Source organism: Ooceraea biroi, chromosome 10 (assembly GCF_003672135.1).
Source record: "Ooceraea biroi isolate clonal line C1 chromosome 10, Obir_v5.4, whole genome shotgun sequence".
In the NCBI taxonomy this organism is placed as follows: domain Eukaryota; kingdom Metazoa; phylum Arthropoda; class Insecta; order Hymenoptera; family Formicidae; genus Ooceraea; species Ooceraea biroi.
Window position 1 is genome coordinate 6,228,066 of NC_039515.1, and position 20,242 is coordinate 6,248,307.

At 45.4% G+C, this 20,242-nt stretch overlaps 1 protein-coding gene across 1 annotated transcript in view; it reads left to right on the forward strand.

Annotated features, from left to right (window-relative positions):
- The first annotated feature begins 390 nt into the window (after positions 1-390).
- Positions 391-20,242, forward strand: part of LOC105286843 (protein patched) — a 46,877-nt gene continuing 27,025 nt past the window's right edge. Inside the window, exons 1-2 of the mRNA XM_011352085.2 lie at positions 391-1,610; positions 16,251-16,443. Coding sequence (XP_011350387.2) covers positions 1,407-1,610; positions 16,251-16,443 — 397 coding nt within the window. The 5' untranslated portion in view covers positions 391-1,406. The remainder of the gene's footprint in view (positions 1,611-16,250; positions 16,444-20,242) is intronic.

The window sequence follows — 20,242 nt, forward strand, 5'->3', positions numbered from 1 at the left end:
AACGTGGAACGCCAAGGCACCTCCGCCAATCGTCTCCGAGACTCCGACACTTCGGTCCTTCTCGGGTCCGTTCGGCTTTGACGTCATCTCGGCGCGCAGTAGCGCATCGATCGTCAACTGATCCAGCGCGTAAAATCGATCGTTCGATAATCAATTGAACGATCGGGTGCGATCGGATCTGCTGCGTCCGAGCGATGGTATGACCAGCTACGGCCTATGGGCGCGGCGCGTTTCGTGTTTGTTCGGTCGGTTCGGATCCATCTGACGGTGTCGAGAATCGGTTGTGCCTCGGCGAGAACGGGCCCCGGGACGGACTCGGGGCTCTCGGCTACGTACGAGTCTGAATGTTTGCGCAGCCTGGTCCTGAAGTCTGAGCGAGGGAGGGGGCAGGCCGTCAACCATGGCCGGCGCGGCGGGCAGGCCACGAAAGAAATGTGGCCGCGGGTTTCGCTTAGTACCGACTTAGACTGCTCTAAGTGGCGGTTGTGTGCGCGCCGGTGTCCGCCGTCGTATCGTATCGTTACGCACAGACACGCACGGTCGAGACGCACCACAGAGGTCGCGCAAAGGGCCCGTTGCAGCCCGCGAACGTTCCCGAGCGGTGACGGAGACGGCGATCGGTAGTGACAGTGACAACGCGAGCCGGGGCCCAGACGAGGGTCCAACCGCGTCCGGGGTTACTCGCGCGGTAGCACGTGATCGATCGTCGTGCGATTCACGCGGGAAGAACGATCGTCGCGCGCGCGCGGGCGCGCGATACGATTTTCCTCGTCGTGCGCTGGTCGTGATTCGTCCCGTCAGAGAGAGAGAGAGAGAGAGAGAGAACGGAGGAGACAGAGAGGGACGTATTTACGCTGCGGGTAACCTAAAAACCGATCTCGCCGACGCAGTCGCGATACATCGGCAGAACGCGCGCGCATGCGCGTCGCGGCTCACTGTCCCGTGCGCGAATTTCGAGCGGGGATCACGTGGTATCCGCGAATCGCGGATAGTGTTGGTGAGAAGTGCTCCCGAAAGGTGTTACGGTTTCCCGGATAGTGAGTGTGAGGGGCAAGTCCCGTGTCCAGCGACTCGATTGCGCGAATCCGTGATATCGGCGTCGAGAGAACAGCGATTCGTGCCCCCCGCCTTGCCCGAATTCTACGAGAGAGGATTATCATTGAGGTGTCATCGTTGACGTTGGTCATCATTTTCGCGGATCGTTGAGATACTTGGTAAGCTTGGTAACACGAGAGGATGAGGGATTAAAGAAATCGGTCTTGTGAGATATTGGAGATAGAGAAAGAGAGAAAGAAAGAGAGGAAGAGAGAGAGAGAGAGAGAGAAAGTAAAGCTCCGAGCAAAGGTGAACGGCAAGTTTGTCAAGTCGTAACCGCGCGTGGCGTGCGGGCGAATGCATGACGGATCATGGTTTCCGCGTCCGGCCCCATATCCACAGGGATCCTAGCGGGACGCCCTTCTGGATCGCAGGGCCCGCGGCAGCATGGAAGCAGCGCAGAGTGCGAGAAGGACGCCAGAGCAACGGATAGCGCGAAGAAACGACACGAATCGGATCTTTACGTCAGGCCCAGCTGGACGGACGCCGCGATAGCGTTGGATCAACTGGAAAAGGTGAGAAATGATCGTTTTCACGTCTCAAAGCGATTTTTTAAGAACGTGGGACAAGCTGGATTTTCTGCAAATTTCGCTCGAAAGATAAAGGGACCGTTACGTTGATTGTATTTGCTCGCATGATATTAGGGGTGTGATTTAGTTTTGAGGGTTTTTTTGCTCAAAAACGCATGTATTTAAATATGATAATGAATGAATACCTTAATCAAAATATTTTCCTTCCTTTCTATAACTTTTTCCCATCTTTCTGGCAAGAGATGGATTCCACCACGATAAAATGACTCTTCTTTTGAGTCGATCCATTCGTCGACGAATTTTCGCGCTTCTTCCAAATTATGAAAGTGCGTATCCTCTAAAGCGTGTTGCATCGACCGGAACAAATAATAATCGCATGGAGAATACGCGGGGTGCGGTAAGACTTGCCATTCAAGCTCTAATAGTGCTTGTTTCACTGATAACGCAACGTCAGGTCGAGCGTTGTCACGAAGAAGAATCACTTTCCGTCGCTTACTCGCAACTGGTGGTCGTTTTTGGTGCAATGCTTGCTTCAACTTGTACAATTGGTGTCGATAACGATCAGCCGTGACAGTCTCGTGCGGATTTAACAGCTCATAGTACACTATCCCACCAAATACAGAGCATTACTTTTCAACCGTGAATATTGCGTCTCGGAGTGGATGCTGATGGTTCGCCTGGATCCACCCATGATTTTCTGCGTTTCGGATTATCAAAATAGATCCACTTTTCATCCCCAGTAACAATCCGAGACAAAAGACTCTTCTTTTTTTGCCTGGCGATCAACGAAATGCAAATGTTCAACCGGTTCGCAATTGCACTTTCCGATAATTGATGTCGAACCCATTTCCCTTCTTTCTGAATTTTTCCCATTTCATGTAAATGTTTGGTAACTGTTGTACGATCAACATTTAATGCTCTAGCAAGAGATGGATTCCACCACGATGAAATCACTCTTCTTTTCAGTTGATCCATTCGTCGACGAATTTTCGCGCTTCTTCGAAATTATGAAAGTGCGTATCCTCTAAAGCGTCTTGCATCGACCGGAACAAATAATAATCGCATGGAGAATACGCGGGGTGCGGTAAGACTTGCCATTCAAGCTCTAATAGTGCTTGTTTCACTGATAACGCAACGTGAGGTCGAGCGTTGTCACGAAGAAGAATCACTTTCCGTCGCTTACTCGCAACTGGTGGTCGTTTTTGGTCCAATGCTTGCTTCAACTTGTACAATTGGTGTCGATAACGATCAGCCGTGACAGTCTCGTGCGGATTTAACAGCTCATAGTACACTATCCCACCAAATACAGAGCATTACTTTTCAACCGTGAATATTGCGTCTCGGAGTGGATGCTGATGGTTCGCCTGGATCCACCCATGATTTTCTGCGTTTCGGATTATCAAAATAGATCCACTTTTCATCCCCAGTAACAATCCGAGACAAAAGACTCTTCTTTTTTTGCCTGGCGATCAACGAAATGCAAATGTTCAACCGGTTCGCAATGGCACTTTCCGAGAATTGATGTCGAACCCATTTCCCTTCTTTCTGAATTTTTCCCATTTCATGTAAATGCTTGGTAACTGTTGTACGATCAACATTTAATGCTCTGGCAAGAGATGGATTCCACCACGATGAAATCACTCTTCTTTTCAGTTGATCCATTCGTCGACGAATTTTCGCGCTTCTTCGAAATTATGAAAGTGCGTATCCTCTAAAGCGTGTTGCATCGACCGGAACAAATAATAATCGCATGGAGAATACGCGGGGTGCGGTAAGACTTCCCATTCAAGCTCTAATAGTGCTTGTTTCACTGATAACGCAACGTGAGGTCGAGCGTTGTCACGAAGAAGAATCACTTTCCGTCGCTTACTCGCAACTGGTGGTCGTTTTTGGTCCAATGCTTGCTTCAACTTGTACAATTGGTGTCGATAACGATCAGCCGTGACAGTCTCGTGCGGATTTAACAGCTTATAGTACACTATCCCACCAAATACAGAGCATTACTTTTCAACCGTGAATATTGCGTCTCGGAGTGGATGCTGATGGTTCGCCTGGATCCACCCATGATTTTCTGCGTTTCGGATTATCAAAATAGATCCACTTTTCATCCCCAGTAACAATCCGAGACAAAAGACTCTTCTTTTTTTGCCTGGCGATCAACGAAATGCAAATGTTCAAATGGCACTTTCCGATAATTCATGTCGAACCCATTTCCCTTCTTTCTGAATTTTTCCCGTTTCATGTAAATGTTTGGTAACTGTTGTACGATCAACATTTAATGCTCTGGCAAGTTCTGAAGTGGATAGTGTTGGATTTTCGTGCAATAATGCTTGCAAATCTGCATTTTCAAGCTTTCTTGGTTGTCCCGAGCGTTCTTTGTCCTTCACATCAGTATCACCACTTTTAAAGCGTCTAAACCAGTATTCACACGTCCTAATTGATGGGGCAGAATCACCATAAGTTTCGACAAGAATTCTATAACCGTCAGCCGCAGTTTTCTTTTGATTAAAAAACAAAAGCAACGCATGTCGAAAATGCTGTTTCGGAAGTTGCATTTTTACGATGATATAAACACGACTGTTATTGCATCTATTGCTACAATGCTACTAAATGTCATGGATAATGTCAACACTGTAAGAAACAACAGTTATCGGAAGCAGCTATTGGAACAAACTGACACTACAGCCATCTGGTGCAAAACCCTCAAAACTAAATCACACTCCTAATACATGGGAGAATTAATTAACGTGAAGTAATTTCTCTATTAGCAACTCCTCGCGAGGAACGACTTGTCACAGGTTGATCTATTCTTGTTCTTGCGCTACCCAATGTAGATAATGTTGCACGGCACGGCACAGCCGTGGCACCGGCACACTCTTGGTCTTTATCGGCCTTCTCGGATACGTGAAGATAAGCGCACGAATTCGATGCAAATTATATTGGCCGTTTACAATAACGACGCCGTTACTCCCTGCCAGACGTCGTCGCACTATCTCTGATCTGCGCTCAACAAGACGCACTCTGATGATCGGAAATGCATTTTAAATTCATGTTGAATCTCTTCGTTCATCGTGTGGTTACCATAAGCCATTAAATCGTCTCCGTATTGCTGCCAATACATTTTCCCCATATATTGACTGTTTTTATGCTTCTCCTAATGCGATTGGAGCTGCTTTTCCCCGTATTAAGATTCAAGGTGGGTGATAACAATGGTTGTATTTTTTGTATTGACCACTATTGTGGGACTGTATATACTGGACTATCCTTGCAGTGAATTTGCTAATTAATGGAATGTCACTGCCCATTTGATTTGTACCGCAATCAAACATCATGTTTTTTCGTTTTCGTTGTATCGCGCGTCCGTTAGATTCTATGTACTCTTCATCTTCGTCTTTTTTTTCATTTTCTCTTGTAATCTACTGTATACTAGAGGGTTTTTCCCGTTTAATAAATATATATATATATATATAATAAATGCGGTGGTAATCGCGCTCCTGAACGCTTGTCGGCGAGGATAGTGCGACGTCTGGCAGGGAGTAACGGCGTCGTTATTGTAAACGGCCAATATAATTTGCATCGAATTTCCAAGATGGTGCATTGCACACGACGTCTCCGCGATCTTTGGTCGCGGGTCGCCGCGAGATTTTCGAGTTCCTGTAATCCGATGCAATTTGCACGATCGCGCACGACCGCACGTGATCGCGGGTGGGAAGAAGCGATGATGACACGGCGAGATGAAAAGACAAAATTCGAGGTCGATGCTCCACTTTTCTTCTCACTGCGGTGCCTCGGCCGAAGAAGAGGAGCTTCTTCGTGCTTCACATTTATGCCGAATGACTCAGTGAGTCAGTGGCCCCGGTCTCTCTATAAGCAAGCGTGCGTGCGTGGAGACGCATGCATACGGGTCTGTCCCTCTTCTTTTTTCCCCCTGAGGGTGAAAGGGGGGCTGACTCCGCCGAGAGGATTTATGTGCGGGATGATAATGGAACGTGATGAATTAGTTTCGTTGGCGCTGGGGAATATCGAAGTGTGTGTGTGTGTGTGTGTGTGCTGCAGCACGGCGTGGTTTCTTTGAAAATAATGCTATCACCCAATTTCTACGTCGTTATCGTGTCCTCTTAATCTTCTGCGGAGTAGAACTCAATTTCGGGCAATTTGCCTAACGCGAGTATTTTCGTGACGGAATAATACTTTCACGCTTGCTGCACGCTTTTTTTTTATGAAGGACGAACGGATTCGGTAACAATGTTCGGGGCACTTCGTTAAACCGAATAAGATTTTCTATGAGCTTCGTCCTCACGAGGCGATTTTAAATCTTATTATTATAGTTGATTACGCGTTAAAGTTCTCGATTGCGAAATTTCGACCGGTTACCTTATTTACGAGCACGATTTCTTACATCTGAACAAAGAGAAACTCCCCATTCATCAAGAATCTGGCAGTGCGGTTTCACTTTTAACGGTACGATCCAAACGCGCTGGTCGAAATTGATTTATTCTCATTGAGGATGCAACTCGATCGCCGGATCAACCTTGGCCTTGCATCGCATGCGTGTATGCGTGCGTGCGTCCACGACTGTTTACAGAATACGTGGATCCGTTATCATCATCGTGCGTCACACATGCGTGCCCGCGCGCGCGCGCCAGAGTTCATTTACTCCAATTTGTTTACGTTCACCGGGAACGGTTCAGCGGTCGGGTACGTCTTCAACCCGCAGCACCATCTTGAATGTGCATTTTATGCATGCAAGAGCATTGCTGTTACCGTTAAAAATGTGGGAAATTAAGCTACTTGCAAAAAATATTTGCATACGTTTGTACAGTACGTTCACAAAGTTTTTTAAAACCTGAAAATTAATAACTTTGGCATTTTTGAGACGGATCATGCCGTGTCCAATAAGAAATTGAATTATTTTATTCGCGGCAAATGGCGATATGAATCGCGAGTATCATGTTCCTGCGGGAAATGCATTGGTTGCAAATGCACGAACAATTTCCGAAACGTGCCCCGCGTGCACGTTGTACCACCAACTGACCCGAGATGATCGCTCATAAAGATCACGATCGGAGATAAACGCTAAATTCCAGCGGCAACGGAACAGCGTACGGGCGCGTTATTCCGTAATCTGTGTCTTAATTTCTGGCAGCTGAGAGCAGGGTCGTCCTCGGCGCAGCCCACAATACTGAGCATTCACGCACGCGTTTGCGACCGCTTCTGTGTGAGAGTGAGATTAAAGGGCGCCGACGCTACGTGTGAGGGACTTCCAACACTAATAATACCTACGTAGAGGGTGGAGACGCACGGCGCGCGCGCACACACACGCACATTGCCTTTAAGGCGGCTCGTGGAAACTCGTCTATGTACAAGGTGTCCCAGAATCATGTTCAAATATCCCGTCAAATATAATTGTCGTAAAATAAACTAAGAAAAATCCCTTGCAATCTCTCGTGATATACAAATAAGTAAACGACTACACAGTTGCTTGACATTGAAAGCTCGATCATTAAATTGGCAGTACTAGGTAAATATGAGTTAAATGGACCTTTTTACTCAATATGTAATTTAATGCTTGTGTGTTAAATTTAGAGGAGAATCCCCTATTATGAGATATGCTCCTAATATGAGATACTGGAGTTTCTGCTAAACTAGTAAACACCATCTGTTAATTCCACCATGAACTTATTACTCTTGGTGTAAAATGTACTTAGTGAAAAATTCATTGTTCGTTATTGCGTTTAGCCTTTGCAAGAAAAGGTTTGTGAAATTGTGAACATGTCAAAGGAACTTGAGGTTAGTCTTTAAACCTTGTTTATTATATAATAAAGAAATGGTTGGCAATAAATTCAGTATGCAATGATAGAGTAGAATCGTAGTAACAGGAAAATACGCGATTTGTTGAATTGCTTAATTGTAGAGGTTAGATTTCACGATCGCGGAACCGCTAGGCGTGTGGTTCGTATAATGAGATATTCAGGGTACTCTTAATATGAGATAATTATTGCTCGAATATGAAGAGTATGTAGTGTAATAAAAAGAAAGAAAATACTACTTAAGGTTAAAGAAAAGTTAATACGAATTTTTGTGTATTTAATTTTTATAGAATCTGACTATGGGGTTAGAGAAACGAGGAAGCGTCGACAGTGGAATCGTGAAGATTTGGCGAAGGCTGTGGCAGCAGTATTTTTATAAAAATATCTAATAAAGTTTTTTACTTGCAATACTGATGTATTTTGCACTTTTAACACCGATTTCTCGAGGTATCTTATATTAGGAGCACACTTTCGCGATCCTGCGTAAAGCTCTTTTTTCAAATTTGTTTAATTTTCAGAAAAAATAATATTTGAATTAGATTTTTCATTTGACCAACCTAAAGCTTATTAAATTCTCTTCAAGAGAACGTATTACATTTTTAAATTCTGCCTATAGATTTCCTTACATTCGGCAAAATCGATATGGTATCTCATAATCGGGAACTTTCCTCTATATTCGATGGTAAAACATTAAATTTCGATAAAACGTAAAAAAAAAATCTGCGATAGGTGATAGCTTTTATATACGTTTTTAAAAGAGATTTTCGATGTATATATTTATATATATAATTTGCAATTAAGATTACGCGATAACTTTAGAATTTCCTGTATACGTGGGTATACTCATTAGGAATTAAGACAGACAAGACTTTCTTTTTCTTGCTCTCCCTTGAAAACCAGCACCAAGACAAACACGAAAGAAAGGAAAGGACTTAATTATGTTCTGCCGACCAGTTTATTGTTTCTCAAAACTTTGTGTACCATTAGTTTTGATCTCTTTAGCTTAAAGCCGCATCTTTTGTTACTTCGTTTCGTGAACAAGGTTTCCTTCCTCACATGCAAAAGTGGTATAATACACTTTTAAAAGTAAGGTTTTTGACTTTGCTACCTGGTAATAGAGTTGTAAATTTGTAACAGTTTATGACGTGAAATTCATATTCACAGGTTCACACAGGTGCACGATAGGATACCGTTCTCATGTGATCTTCTGCAATTTCGACTTTTCGTAACATGGCAGGAAGTCTTCATGCATCATTATGTCCAAAACTTCTGAAGATTTCCGCAGTCACGCTTTCCTTCGAGTTTCATCGATTGAACCGCGATCCATCGTAAGAACGACCAAGAAGTGTGCCAGGCACCAGTATGCCTAAGGGTCGGCCCGTCCCTTTCATCCTTGCTGAAGGATACACGCCCACACGACCTGGCGTCTTTCGGACGCCTTTCATCTTCGTTCGTCGTGCTCGTCCTATACCTGGCTTCCGTTGTATATGTACACATGTGTATCTCTGGAAACACGAAAGCTCAAATAGAGTGCTCAGAGCTGTCAATTTCACGTTACAAGATTATTCGAGTCAAGCTCTTTATTCCGTCATTTCTTCTAAGGTATTTACCGTTTTTCCGTGTTACAACTCGCCATGATATTATTATATCTTCCCGTTAGAAAAGAAAGAAAGATTACAAAGGCATTTCAATCGCGAGTCGCGATTGTGGATCGAAATACAAGCGGGCGTGCCCCCTCGATTATCGACAGTCTTGAAAGTTCGTTACTTTCAAGAGTCCAACCTTTGGATTTCCCTTTCGAATAGGTATCGTCGTGGAATTCCTCGGTCGATTAGAGCGTCAGGCGGATCAAGTTTCTTGTGGACACTTTCGAGCCGTACCTACCGCAAGAACCTCTTCGTTTATCCGGCCGACTCGCGTGTACATGTGGTGTCACAAATGCCTGATTCAGCCGAGTTGCATCAATCTTATACATACTTGGCTATATGTATCGGCGCATTTCTATATTCGTAATTATTATTTAAAAACTCCGCGCCTTGGATGCACACCTTACATTATTAGCGGTAATTAATTTACGTTACTAATGCCAATATCGTTAATGCATTTGAGAGAAGCGTTACTTGTGTAAGAGGCGAAAAATAACTAGGAGACTGCCTTAGATTTGAACTCGAACTCTCCAGGATCCCTGGTTCACACGCCTAGGTCTTAGGCTGTACGGCCAATACTCCTACTGTTGTGATCAACTTGTTTTCATTCCGATCCTCTATACAACCTGTCAGTCTCGACTGTCTTTCCAGATCTTACAGCTCGGCTAGCCTGACATTACATTCGTCCCCGAATGTCTCCAAATCGTCGGTTCACTCCACTTTAGTCCCTCCCAACCTCCATTTTTGGTTCACTCCTCTGAGTCCTTCCCAATCTCCATGTTGGTTCACTCCTCTGAGTCCTTCCCAATCTCCATGTTGGTTCACTCCTCTAAGTCCTTCCCAATCTCCATGTTGGTTCACTCCTCTGAGTCCGTCCTGACCTCCATGTTCAGGCTTCACTACCGGCCAGCTGCTTCTTAACTCCCTCCCTCCTCTCCGAGGGGTAGCGGTTGAATCTCAACTGTCTTCGAGGGGTAGCGGATTTTTTCCCACTTCTGAATTATAAGAGGCGAAAAATAACTAGGAGACTGCCTTAGATTTGAACTCGAACTCTCCAGGATCCCTGGTTCACACGCCTAGGTCTTAGGCTGTACGGCCAATACTCCTACTGTTGTGATCAACTTGTTTTCATTCCGATCCTCTATACGACCTGCCAGTCTCGACTATCTTTCCAGATCTTACAACTCGACCAGCCTGACATTACATTCGTCCCCGAATGTCTCCAAATCGTCGGTTCACTCCACTTGAGTCCCTCCCAACATCCATTTTTGGTTCACTCTACTGAGTCCCTCCCAACCTCCATGTTGGTTCACTCCTCTGAGTCCTTCCCAATCTCCATGTTGGTTCACTCCTCTGAGTCCGTCCCGACCTCCATGTTCAGGCTTCACTACCGGCCAGCTGCTTCTTAACTCCCTCCTCTCCGAGGGGTAGCGGTTGAATCTCAACTGTCTTCGAGGGGTAGCGGATTTTATCCCACTTCTGAATTGTAAGAGGCGAAAAATAACTAGGACACTGCCTTAGATTTGAACTCGAACTCTCCGGGATCCCTGGTTCACATGCCTAGGTCTTAGGCTGTACGGCCAATACTCCTACTGTTGTGATCAACTTGTTTTCATTCCGATCCTCTATACGACCTGCCAGTCTCGACTATCTTTCCAGATCTTACAACTCGACCAGCCTGACATTACATTCGTCCCCGAATGTCTCCAAATCGTCGGTTCACTCCACTTGAGTCCCTCCCAACATCCATTTTTGGTTCACTCTACTGAGTCCCTCCCAACATCCATTTTTGGTTCACTCTTCTGAGTCCCTCCCAACCTCCATGTTGGTTCACTCCTCTGAGTCCGTCCCGACCTCCATGTTCAGGCTTCACTACCGGCCAGCTGCTTCTCAACTCCCTCCTCTCCGAGGGGTAACGGTTGAATCTCAACTGTCTTCGAGGGGTAGCGGATTTTATCCCACTTCTGAATTATAAGAGGCGAAAAATAACTAGGAGACTGCCTTAGATTTGAACGCGAACTCTCCGGGATCCCTGGTTCACACGCCTAGGTCTTAGGCTGTACGGCCAATACTCCTACTGTTGTGATCAACTTGTTTTCATTCCGATCCTCTATACGACCTGCCAGTCTCGACTATCTTTCCAGATCTTACAGCTCGACCAGCCTGACATTACATTCGTCCCCGAATGTCTCCAAATCGTCGGTTCACTCCACTTGAGTCCCTCCCAACATCCATTTTTGGTTCACTCTACTGAGTCCCTCCCAACCTCCATGTTGGTTCACTCCTCTGAGTCCCTCCCAATCTCCATGTTGGTTCACTCCTCTGAGTCCGTCCTGACCTCCATGTTCAGGCTTCACTACCGGCCAGCTGCTTCTTAACTCCCTCCCTCCTCTCCGAGGGGTAGCGGTTGAATCTCAACTGTCTTCGAGGGGTAGCGGATTTTTTCCCACTTCTGAATTATAAGAGGCGAAAAATAACTAGGAGACTGCCTTAGATTTGAACTCGAACTCTCCAGGATCCCTGGTTCACACGCCTAGGTCTTAGGCTGTACGGCCAATACTCCTACTGTTGTGATCAACTTGTTTTCATTCCGATCCTCTATACGACCTGCCAGTCTCGACTATCTTTCCAGATCTTACAACTCGACCAGCCTGACATTACATTCGTCCCCGAATGTCTCCAAATCGTCGGTTCACTCCACTTGAGTCCCTCCCAACATCCATTTTTGGTTCACTCTACTGAGTCCCTCCCAACCTCCATGTTGGTTCACTCCTCTGAGTCCTTCCCAATCTCCATGTTGGTTCACTCCTCTGAGTCCGTCCCGACCTCCATGTTCAGGCTTCACTACCGGCCAGCTGCTTCTTAACTCCCTCCTCTCCGAGGGGTAGCGGTTGAATCTCAACTGTCTTCGAGGGGTAGCGGATTTTATCCCACTTCTGAATTGTAAGAGGCGAAAAATAACTAGGAGACTGCCTTAGATTTGAACTCGAACTCTCCGGGATCCCTGGTTCACATGCCTAGGTCTTAGGCTGTACGGCCAATACTCCTACTGTTGTGATCAACTTGTTTTCATTCCGATCCTCTATACGACCTGCCAGTCTCGACTATCTTTCCAGATCTTACAACTCGACCAGCCTGACATTACATTCGTCCCCGAATGTCTCCAAATCGTCGGTTCACTCTACTGAGTCCCTCCCAACATCCATTTTTGGTTCACTCTACTGAGTCCCTCCCAACATCCATTTTGGTTCACTCTTCTGAGTCCCTCCCAACCTCCATGTTGGTTCACTCCTCTGAGTCCGTCCCGACCTCCATGTTCAGGCTTCACTACCGGCCAGCTGCTTCTCAACTCCCTCCTCTCCGAGGGGTAACGGTTGAATCTCAACTGTCTTCGAGGGGTAGCGGATTTTATCCCACTTCTGAATTATAAGAGGCGAAAAATAACTAGGAGACTGCCTTAGATTTGAACGCGAACTCTCCGGGATCCCTGGTTCACACGCCTAGGTCTTAGGCTGTACGGCCAATACTCCTACTGTTGTGATCAACTTGTTTTCATTCCGATCCTCTATACGACCTGCCAGTCTCGACTATCTTTCCAGATCTTACAACTCGACCAGCCTGACATTACATTCGTCCCCGAATGTCTCCAAATCGTCGGTTCACTCCACTTGAGTCCCTCCCAACATCCATTTTTGGTTCACTCTACTGAGTCCCTCCCAACATCCATTTTTGGTTCACTCTTCTGAGTCCCTCCCAACCTCCATGTTGGTTCACTCCTCTGAGTCCGTCCCGACCTCCATGTTCAGGCTTCATTACCGGCCAGCTGCTTCTCAACTCCCTCCTCTCCGAGGGGTAACGGTTGAATCTCAACTGTCTTCGAGGGGTAGCGGATTTTATCCCACTTCTGAATTATAAGAGGCGAAAAATAACTAGGAGACTGCCTTAGATTTGAACGCGAACTCTCCGGGATCCCTGGTTCACACGCCTAGGTCTTAGGCTGTACGGCCAATACTCCTACTGTTGTGATCAACTTGTTTTCATTCCGATCCTCTATACGACCTGCCAGTCTCGACTATCTTTCCAGATCTTACAGCTCGACCAGCCTGACATTACATTCGTCCCCGAATGTCTCCAAATCGTCGGTTCACTCCACTTGAGTCCCTCCCAACCTCCATTTTTGGTTCACTCCTCTGAGTCCCTCCCAACCTCCATGTTGGTTCACTCCTCTGAGTCCGTCCCGACCTCCATGTTCAGGCTTCACTACCGGCCAGCTGCTTCTCAACTCCCTCCTCTCCGAGGGGTAGTGGTTGAATCTCAACTGTCTTCGAGGGGTAGCGGATTTTATCCCACTTCTGAATTGTAAGAGGCGAAAAATAACTAGGATACTGCCTTAGATTTGAACTCGAACTCTCCGGGATCCCTGGTTCACATGCCTAGGTCTTAGGCTGTACGGCCAATACTCCTACTGTTGTGATCAACTTGTTTTCATTCCGATCCTCTATACGACCTGCCAGTCTCGACTATCTTTCCAGATCTTACACTTGTAAGCTACCTTACATGAAATGTTACGGTAGAATATGAAATTGCAGCAAAAATAGAGATAGAGGAGGGGGGATCGAACAAACAGCCGACCAGGAAAGAGGGTGAAAGTGTTGGAGCAAACAATCAAGCTCGTCTTCTCGAGGAGGCACTCTCGCGAGAGAGAAGCGAGGCGACTGCGCCGCCGCCACCACTGCCGCGCTTAACGAATTTATGTTACTCGTACTTTTAATGTTTTTTATGGCGTGACACGAGCTGCGCCGAGAGATAGCAGACAGCATAACAGGATCTTATGTCAACGACGGTGGTCTCCGCGCCGCGAGCTTGTAATATGTAGATACTGCCCACCACTGAGAGAAACCCCATAAGGCCCGCGGAGAGAGAGACCACTTACGGGAAAAAGGGGGAACCATCTTTGTTCCCTTTCTTCTTCTCTCTTTCTCTCCGTCTCTCTTCCTCCTTTCTTTCTCTTACACGCCGCCGTATGTGGACGCTATATAGACGTCTCGAGAGCGACTCGTGGCGTCTCGACTTCCTTTTGCTTCTTCTATCTTTCTTCTTCTTTTACTACTACTACTTCTTCTCCTTCTCCTTATTATTCTTCTTCTTTCTCTTCTTCGTCCTTTCGGTTTCTTTCTCGAAACGGTCGGTGAAAATACCGGTATGCGCTCTCATAGTAATATATAGGGTGTCTCCCAACTAGCAGCCGTAACTTTAATAACAGGCTCTCCGATAAATCCATATTTCAGTTCTGCCTTACTTTCTGAAAATTTCTGATGCTTCATTTGCAAGTTTATCTTCATTTTTTGTTTACAACTTGGAAACTCCGTCATGATTAAATAATCGCACGATTAAACACCTATACCATCAAATAGTACCGGTATTCGAGGTAGTTGCGCGATCACTACCGGTGTATTCTCCCGTGGAGAAACGTCGAAGTCAAAAGTCAAAAGAGCGGAGGGTCACGCGAACGCGGCAATGCCACGAGCGCGCGTAGTCCGGTAAGTTCGCTAACGCGCAACGGGCCCCTACGGCACACCATGTGGTGAGCGCGGATTGTCCGCGCGTCTAGAATTACCCGGGCTCGTGCAGCCGCAGGTCCGCACCACCAGAGTTAATTGGCTGGAAAACCTTGCTATCCGATATGCGGCTACCGCCCCGAGATACGTGGCCGCGCATAATCCATATATTCGTCTGTTAGCCGGCCGCGCTCGGCCGAGCGCGCGTTACTCTTAAAACGTAACTGTACTTTGGCGCAAAAGGCGATGCTAGCTCCACGAGCAAAAAGGCGTGTACCCGTTCGTTTCTCTTCTCGTGCTCTTCCGGTGTACGGTAGCCGTTTTCTGTAAATATAAGCAGGTTACGGTTAATAGTTGTGCATTGCGCTTTCTTGATGCTTCGAGCGAGTCAACGATGTTTAATATAAGAAAGTACGCACCTGAATCTTCATTTGTATAATAATTTGGTGAAATTACGATGAAGGGATTGCACAATGCGATAAATTGATCTCTAGCTCTCTTCTTGTCTGAAGCGTCATACATTTACCAAATTGTTTTTTTTTTTTCGATACAATTTTTAGATTAATTAATGTGGCAACGTTGTCATTCGAGGGCATTAAGAATTCCCACGGATTGATTCAATACCCCGTGTCTGTGACACGATTATGTGGAAGCGACGAGCGATGCAGTGATCACTCGCGTGGTGAAACGTCAAACCACGTGTTCTTTCTTAATACGTATTATGTAACGGAAAGGGCGCACGTTACGTAAAGTAACGCGGACAATAATTACAGTGTGCGCTCTCCATACGCGGCAGGTCCTGTCGACGACCGGCAACTACTTGTTTATCACAAATTGAGCCTTGTTTGCTTATTTAGGCGACGAGAGGGAAGATGGGCACAAGTAGCGAGACTCTTTCTACTCAACTTTTCTCTTTCCTTCTCTCTCTCTCTCTCTCACACACACACACACACACTCACTCACTCGCTCTCTAGATTGGACATACCGATCCCTCTTTCTACCTCGAAAGATAGGCATTGTTGCGGGTGGTCCACGGTATACATTGTCAGAGCGGCCACCAGGTAGTGTGCAACGTTGCCGCTTGCAATGTTGCAAGCGCGGCTTTCCCTCCCTCCCTCCCTCCCCCTCTCTCTGTAAGACTTCGACTTCTCCTTGTACGACCATCCCTCTCTTGGAACCTTTTCTTTCTCTTTCTCTCTTCCTCCAGTTTCGTTTAAACAGCCGTAACTTCGCTCTAAAAAAGCTCAAATTGCCATTCTCTTGCTCCTACTTCTCCTTTATTGTTTTCCCGTCTTACTCGAGTTTCTTTCCGTTCATCATGCCGTTTCCGCCGCTCGTCGTTTCAACCCACGCGACGAATTTAAAGGCCCCGGTGCACTTGCCCCCACCCCTGCAACGGGTGCATTCACCGATTTTTCCCGGAAACCGGCTGCACCCGTTCTTATTCCGCGTAACGCTGGCGGAATTATTCTGGGATACAGGCCGCACCAAAACCAACAACACGATATCAGTTCCATCGAAACGCAAGGAAATTTGTTAGCTGTCGAATTAACAGGATGCCTGATACGTAGATACGTTGTGCAACGATGTCACACCAAGTTTTCTTTTTAGGGAAAGGCGGAGGGTCAGAGGTCAGCGGTGTGGATCAGAGCGCGACTGCAAGATCAGCTAAGTCAACTGGGTTTCTTCCTGCAAAGGCATGCCGGGAAGGCGCTCTTTGTGGCCATCCTCGCGTTGGCGACGTTCTGCGTTCCTCTCAAGTCCGCGCAAGTCTATAGCAAGGTCGACCAGCTGTGGGTGCAGGGTAAGTAACTTAAGGGGGGAGCCTGCTTTAGAACGCTGAAAATAAGGTATATTTTACGAATTGGTTTTGGAGAAACTATACAGCGGATCATTATAAAACTTTGATGCATTTATTAGTACATGTTTAAAGATAAAAAAATTATTTTTTGATTTGAATATATCGCCTGTGGAGGTCGTCCTGGAGAAATCTTAGTGCAGCCGCGTCGCCGGCATTGCAAATTGGTGAGCATTCTCCTGCCTCCAAATTTCGTCTGAACTGAAAAATTGAAATATGTTCTCGTTATTTATGAATTCCCATCGTCGATGAACCAAAGAGAGAAGAAAAAAGTTGAAAAGTGCCAAAATGGTGGAGCTTAGAACACAAAAGTACGATTTTTAGGCAAAGTTTTTGAACTTTTTCATGCAAAAGTAATTGTTTAACTTAATGTTTTTATGAATATTAAAGGTTCATCGACGATGGGAATTCATAAATAACGAGAAAATATTTCAATTTTTCAGTTTGGATGAAATTTGGAGGCGGGAGAATGCTCACCAATTTGCAATGCCGGCTGCGCTAAGATGCCTCCAGGACGACCTCTACGGGCGATATATTCAAATAAAAAAATAATTGTTTTTATCTTTAAACATGTACTAATAAATGCATCAAAGTTTTATGCATTTATTAGTACATGTTTGAAGATAAAAAAAATTATTTTTGATTTGAATATATCGCTTGTAGAGGTCGTCCTGGAGAAATCTTGGTGCAGCCGCGTCGCCGGCATTGCAAATTGGTGAGCATTCTCCTGCCTCCAAATTTCGTCTTAACTGAAAAATTGAAATATGTTCTCGTTATTTATGAATTCCCATCGTCGATGAACCAAAGAGAGAAGAAAAAAGTTGAAAAGTGCCAAAATGGTGGAGCTTAGAACACAAAAGTACGATTTTTAGGCAAAGTTGTTGAACTTTTTCATGCAAAAGTAATTGTTTAACTTAATGTTTTTATGAATATTAAAGGTTCATCGACGATGGGAATTCATAAATAACGAGAAAATATTTCAATTTTTCAGTTTGGATGAAATTTGGAGGCGGGAGAATGCTCACCAATTTGCAATGCCGGCTGCGCTAAGATGCCTCCAGGACGACCTCTACGGGCGATATATTCAAATAAAAAAATAATTTTTTTATCTTTAAACATGTACTAATAAATGCATCAAATTTTATGCATTTATTAGTACATGTTTGAAGATAAAAAAAATTATTTTTGATTTGAATATATCGCTTGTAGAGGTCGTCCTGGAGAAATCTTGGTGCAGCCGCGTCGCCGGCATTGCAAATTGGTGAGCATTCTCCTGCCTCCAAATTTCGTCTGAACTGAAAAATTGAAATATCTTCTCGTTATTTATGAATTCCCATCGTCGATGAACCAAAGAGAGAAGAAAAAAGTTGAAAAGTGCCAAAATGGTGGAGCTTAGAACACAAAAGTACGATTTTCATGCAAAAGTAATTGTTTAACTTAATGTTTTTATGAATATTAAAGGTTCATCGACGATGGGAATTCATAAATAACGAGAAAATATTTCAATTTTTCAGTTTGGATGAAATTTGGAGGCGGGAGAATGCTCACCCATTTGCAATGCCGGCTGCACTAAGATGCCTCCAGGACGACCTCTACGGGCGATATATTCAAATAAAAAAATAATTGTTTTTATCTTTAAACACGTACTAATAAATGCATCAAAGTTTTATAATGATCTGCTGTATAGTTTCTCCAAAAAATTCGTAAAATTATACCTTATTTTCAACGTTCTAAAGCAGGCTCCCCCCTTAACTCGCCATGTCGTGCACGCTTTATTTTCTCACTTTGAGCAACGTCACGTGACAGTTGAACGGGGCACGACGCGAGGGAAAGCGTCTCATTCTTCCGTTTGCCCTTAAGCGCGACGTAAATTTTTATGGTGCCGTGGAAAATGGGGGAGTAGGCAAGCGAGATGGACAGCGAATAAATCGTCTGCGGGGAGAAGAAGGCAGAAAGAGAGGAAAAAGGAGGATACGCGGCACGGCAGGGAAACGAGTCGAGCGGATTCTCTCCCACCACACGCGCTACGTTAGTTGCACCCTGGGTGGCCCCTCTATATTTACTCGTTCGAACGTTAATTCGAGCACGTATTGCTAACTTACACACATCGTCGACGCGAACGAGTAAGTGAGAAAAACTCGACGTACCGAACCACGCGTTTCTACGTCTTCACGTTGCTCGAATTAGCTAAGCTTCTACAGCTGGCCCCCGAGCGCTTTAGTGGCGTCTCGTACGTCTCGGACCTTTACGTAACATGCTTTCTTTGCTGCGTGAAAGTGAACAAGTGGAGAATGACACGACGTGATACCACGATGCGCAGATGCACGGTTTTTCTTGCTGATCTTTCATGTGGCCCGTTCCACTACAGTTGGTTTCCAGAAGATCGCTCTTCATAACTGAGATCAATTTCTCGGTAACGAATTCTGCGCCGCACAATGACGGAAGGCGAGCTGACGGAGCGGACGGACATTCCGTTCGGCCGGACTAGAGAGAGAAGTACAAGATGTTGGATGTCACGGCTAACTGTATAGAGATTCTTTCGACGCGCTCGACTTGGCATGAAGAAACGCCATGCCATGCGCTGCTTTTCGATCGGAGGGAAGATACCGCGGACCTCCTAGATCGGCGTCGTCTGGGATTGATCCGTCGAGCGGACGTTCCGTGGCACTTGACCCTGTGAAACTTCACGCCGGGGTCAAGCCCGTTTTTCTACTCGTTATCTCGCTGGTATTCACAGTCCGACGCGACGAATCGGCGTTGGAGTAAGAATCTGCAACTAGAAATTCTCTGGCAGTTTATTTCTCGGAAGCACTTTGCTGTGTACTTTGCGTAAAATCGAAAACACTCTCTTCCCACCTTTCACGTGCGATACGATCGTTCAACGATCGGTATGCGCCCGATCGGTTCCCGCAACTACGAAAGTCGCAACCCGATCGCCGTCGGCAGTCACGGCGATAAACCCGCCGCTGTTAAGGATTTATAAGGATCGTTAAAGGAGGCGCGGAACGTTGGATCCGCGATCTGGCCCGAGGTCCCGGGCCTCGTCTTTTCTTTCTTCTTCTTTTTGCATCATTGTATGTGTTAATGTTTATTGCCTTTGCATGGAATTTCTTACCAATATTATGTATAATACAAATATTTATTATATACGTACATATATTAATTTCACATATTATATCACGTGCCTCTGTAACATAAACGAAATTATTCATTTGGTGACACATGCAGCGTGACGTATTGGGTTGGCCAAAAAGTAATTGCGTTTTTTTATATAAATAAAAGGCGAATTTTTCATGGGAAACAAAAACTTTATTAAACAATATATTGTCCATTTTGTTTGATTATCTTTTGCCATTTTTCAGGCAACTTCAAGATTCCGCGCTCAAAAAAGTTCTTATCTTTTTCAGCAAAAAACTATTCCAAGAACGATTTGATATCCTCGTCAGCAGTAAAGGTTTTACCATTCAAGGCGTTTTGCAAAGAACGAAACGAATGGTAATCTGATGGTGCCAGGTCTGGCGAATATGGTGGATGTGGTAACATCATGGTAACACATCCCATCCAAGCTGCAACAATTTTTCACGAGTGACCAAACTGGTACGTGGTCTAGCGTTATCGTGGTGAAACACAACGCCTTTGCGATTCACCAATTCTCGACGTTTCTGTTTGATGGCATCATTTAATTTATCCAGTTGACGACAGTATACGTCTGAATTAATGGTTTGATTCCTCGCAAGCAGCTCAA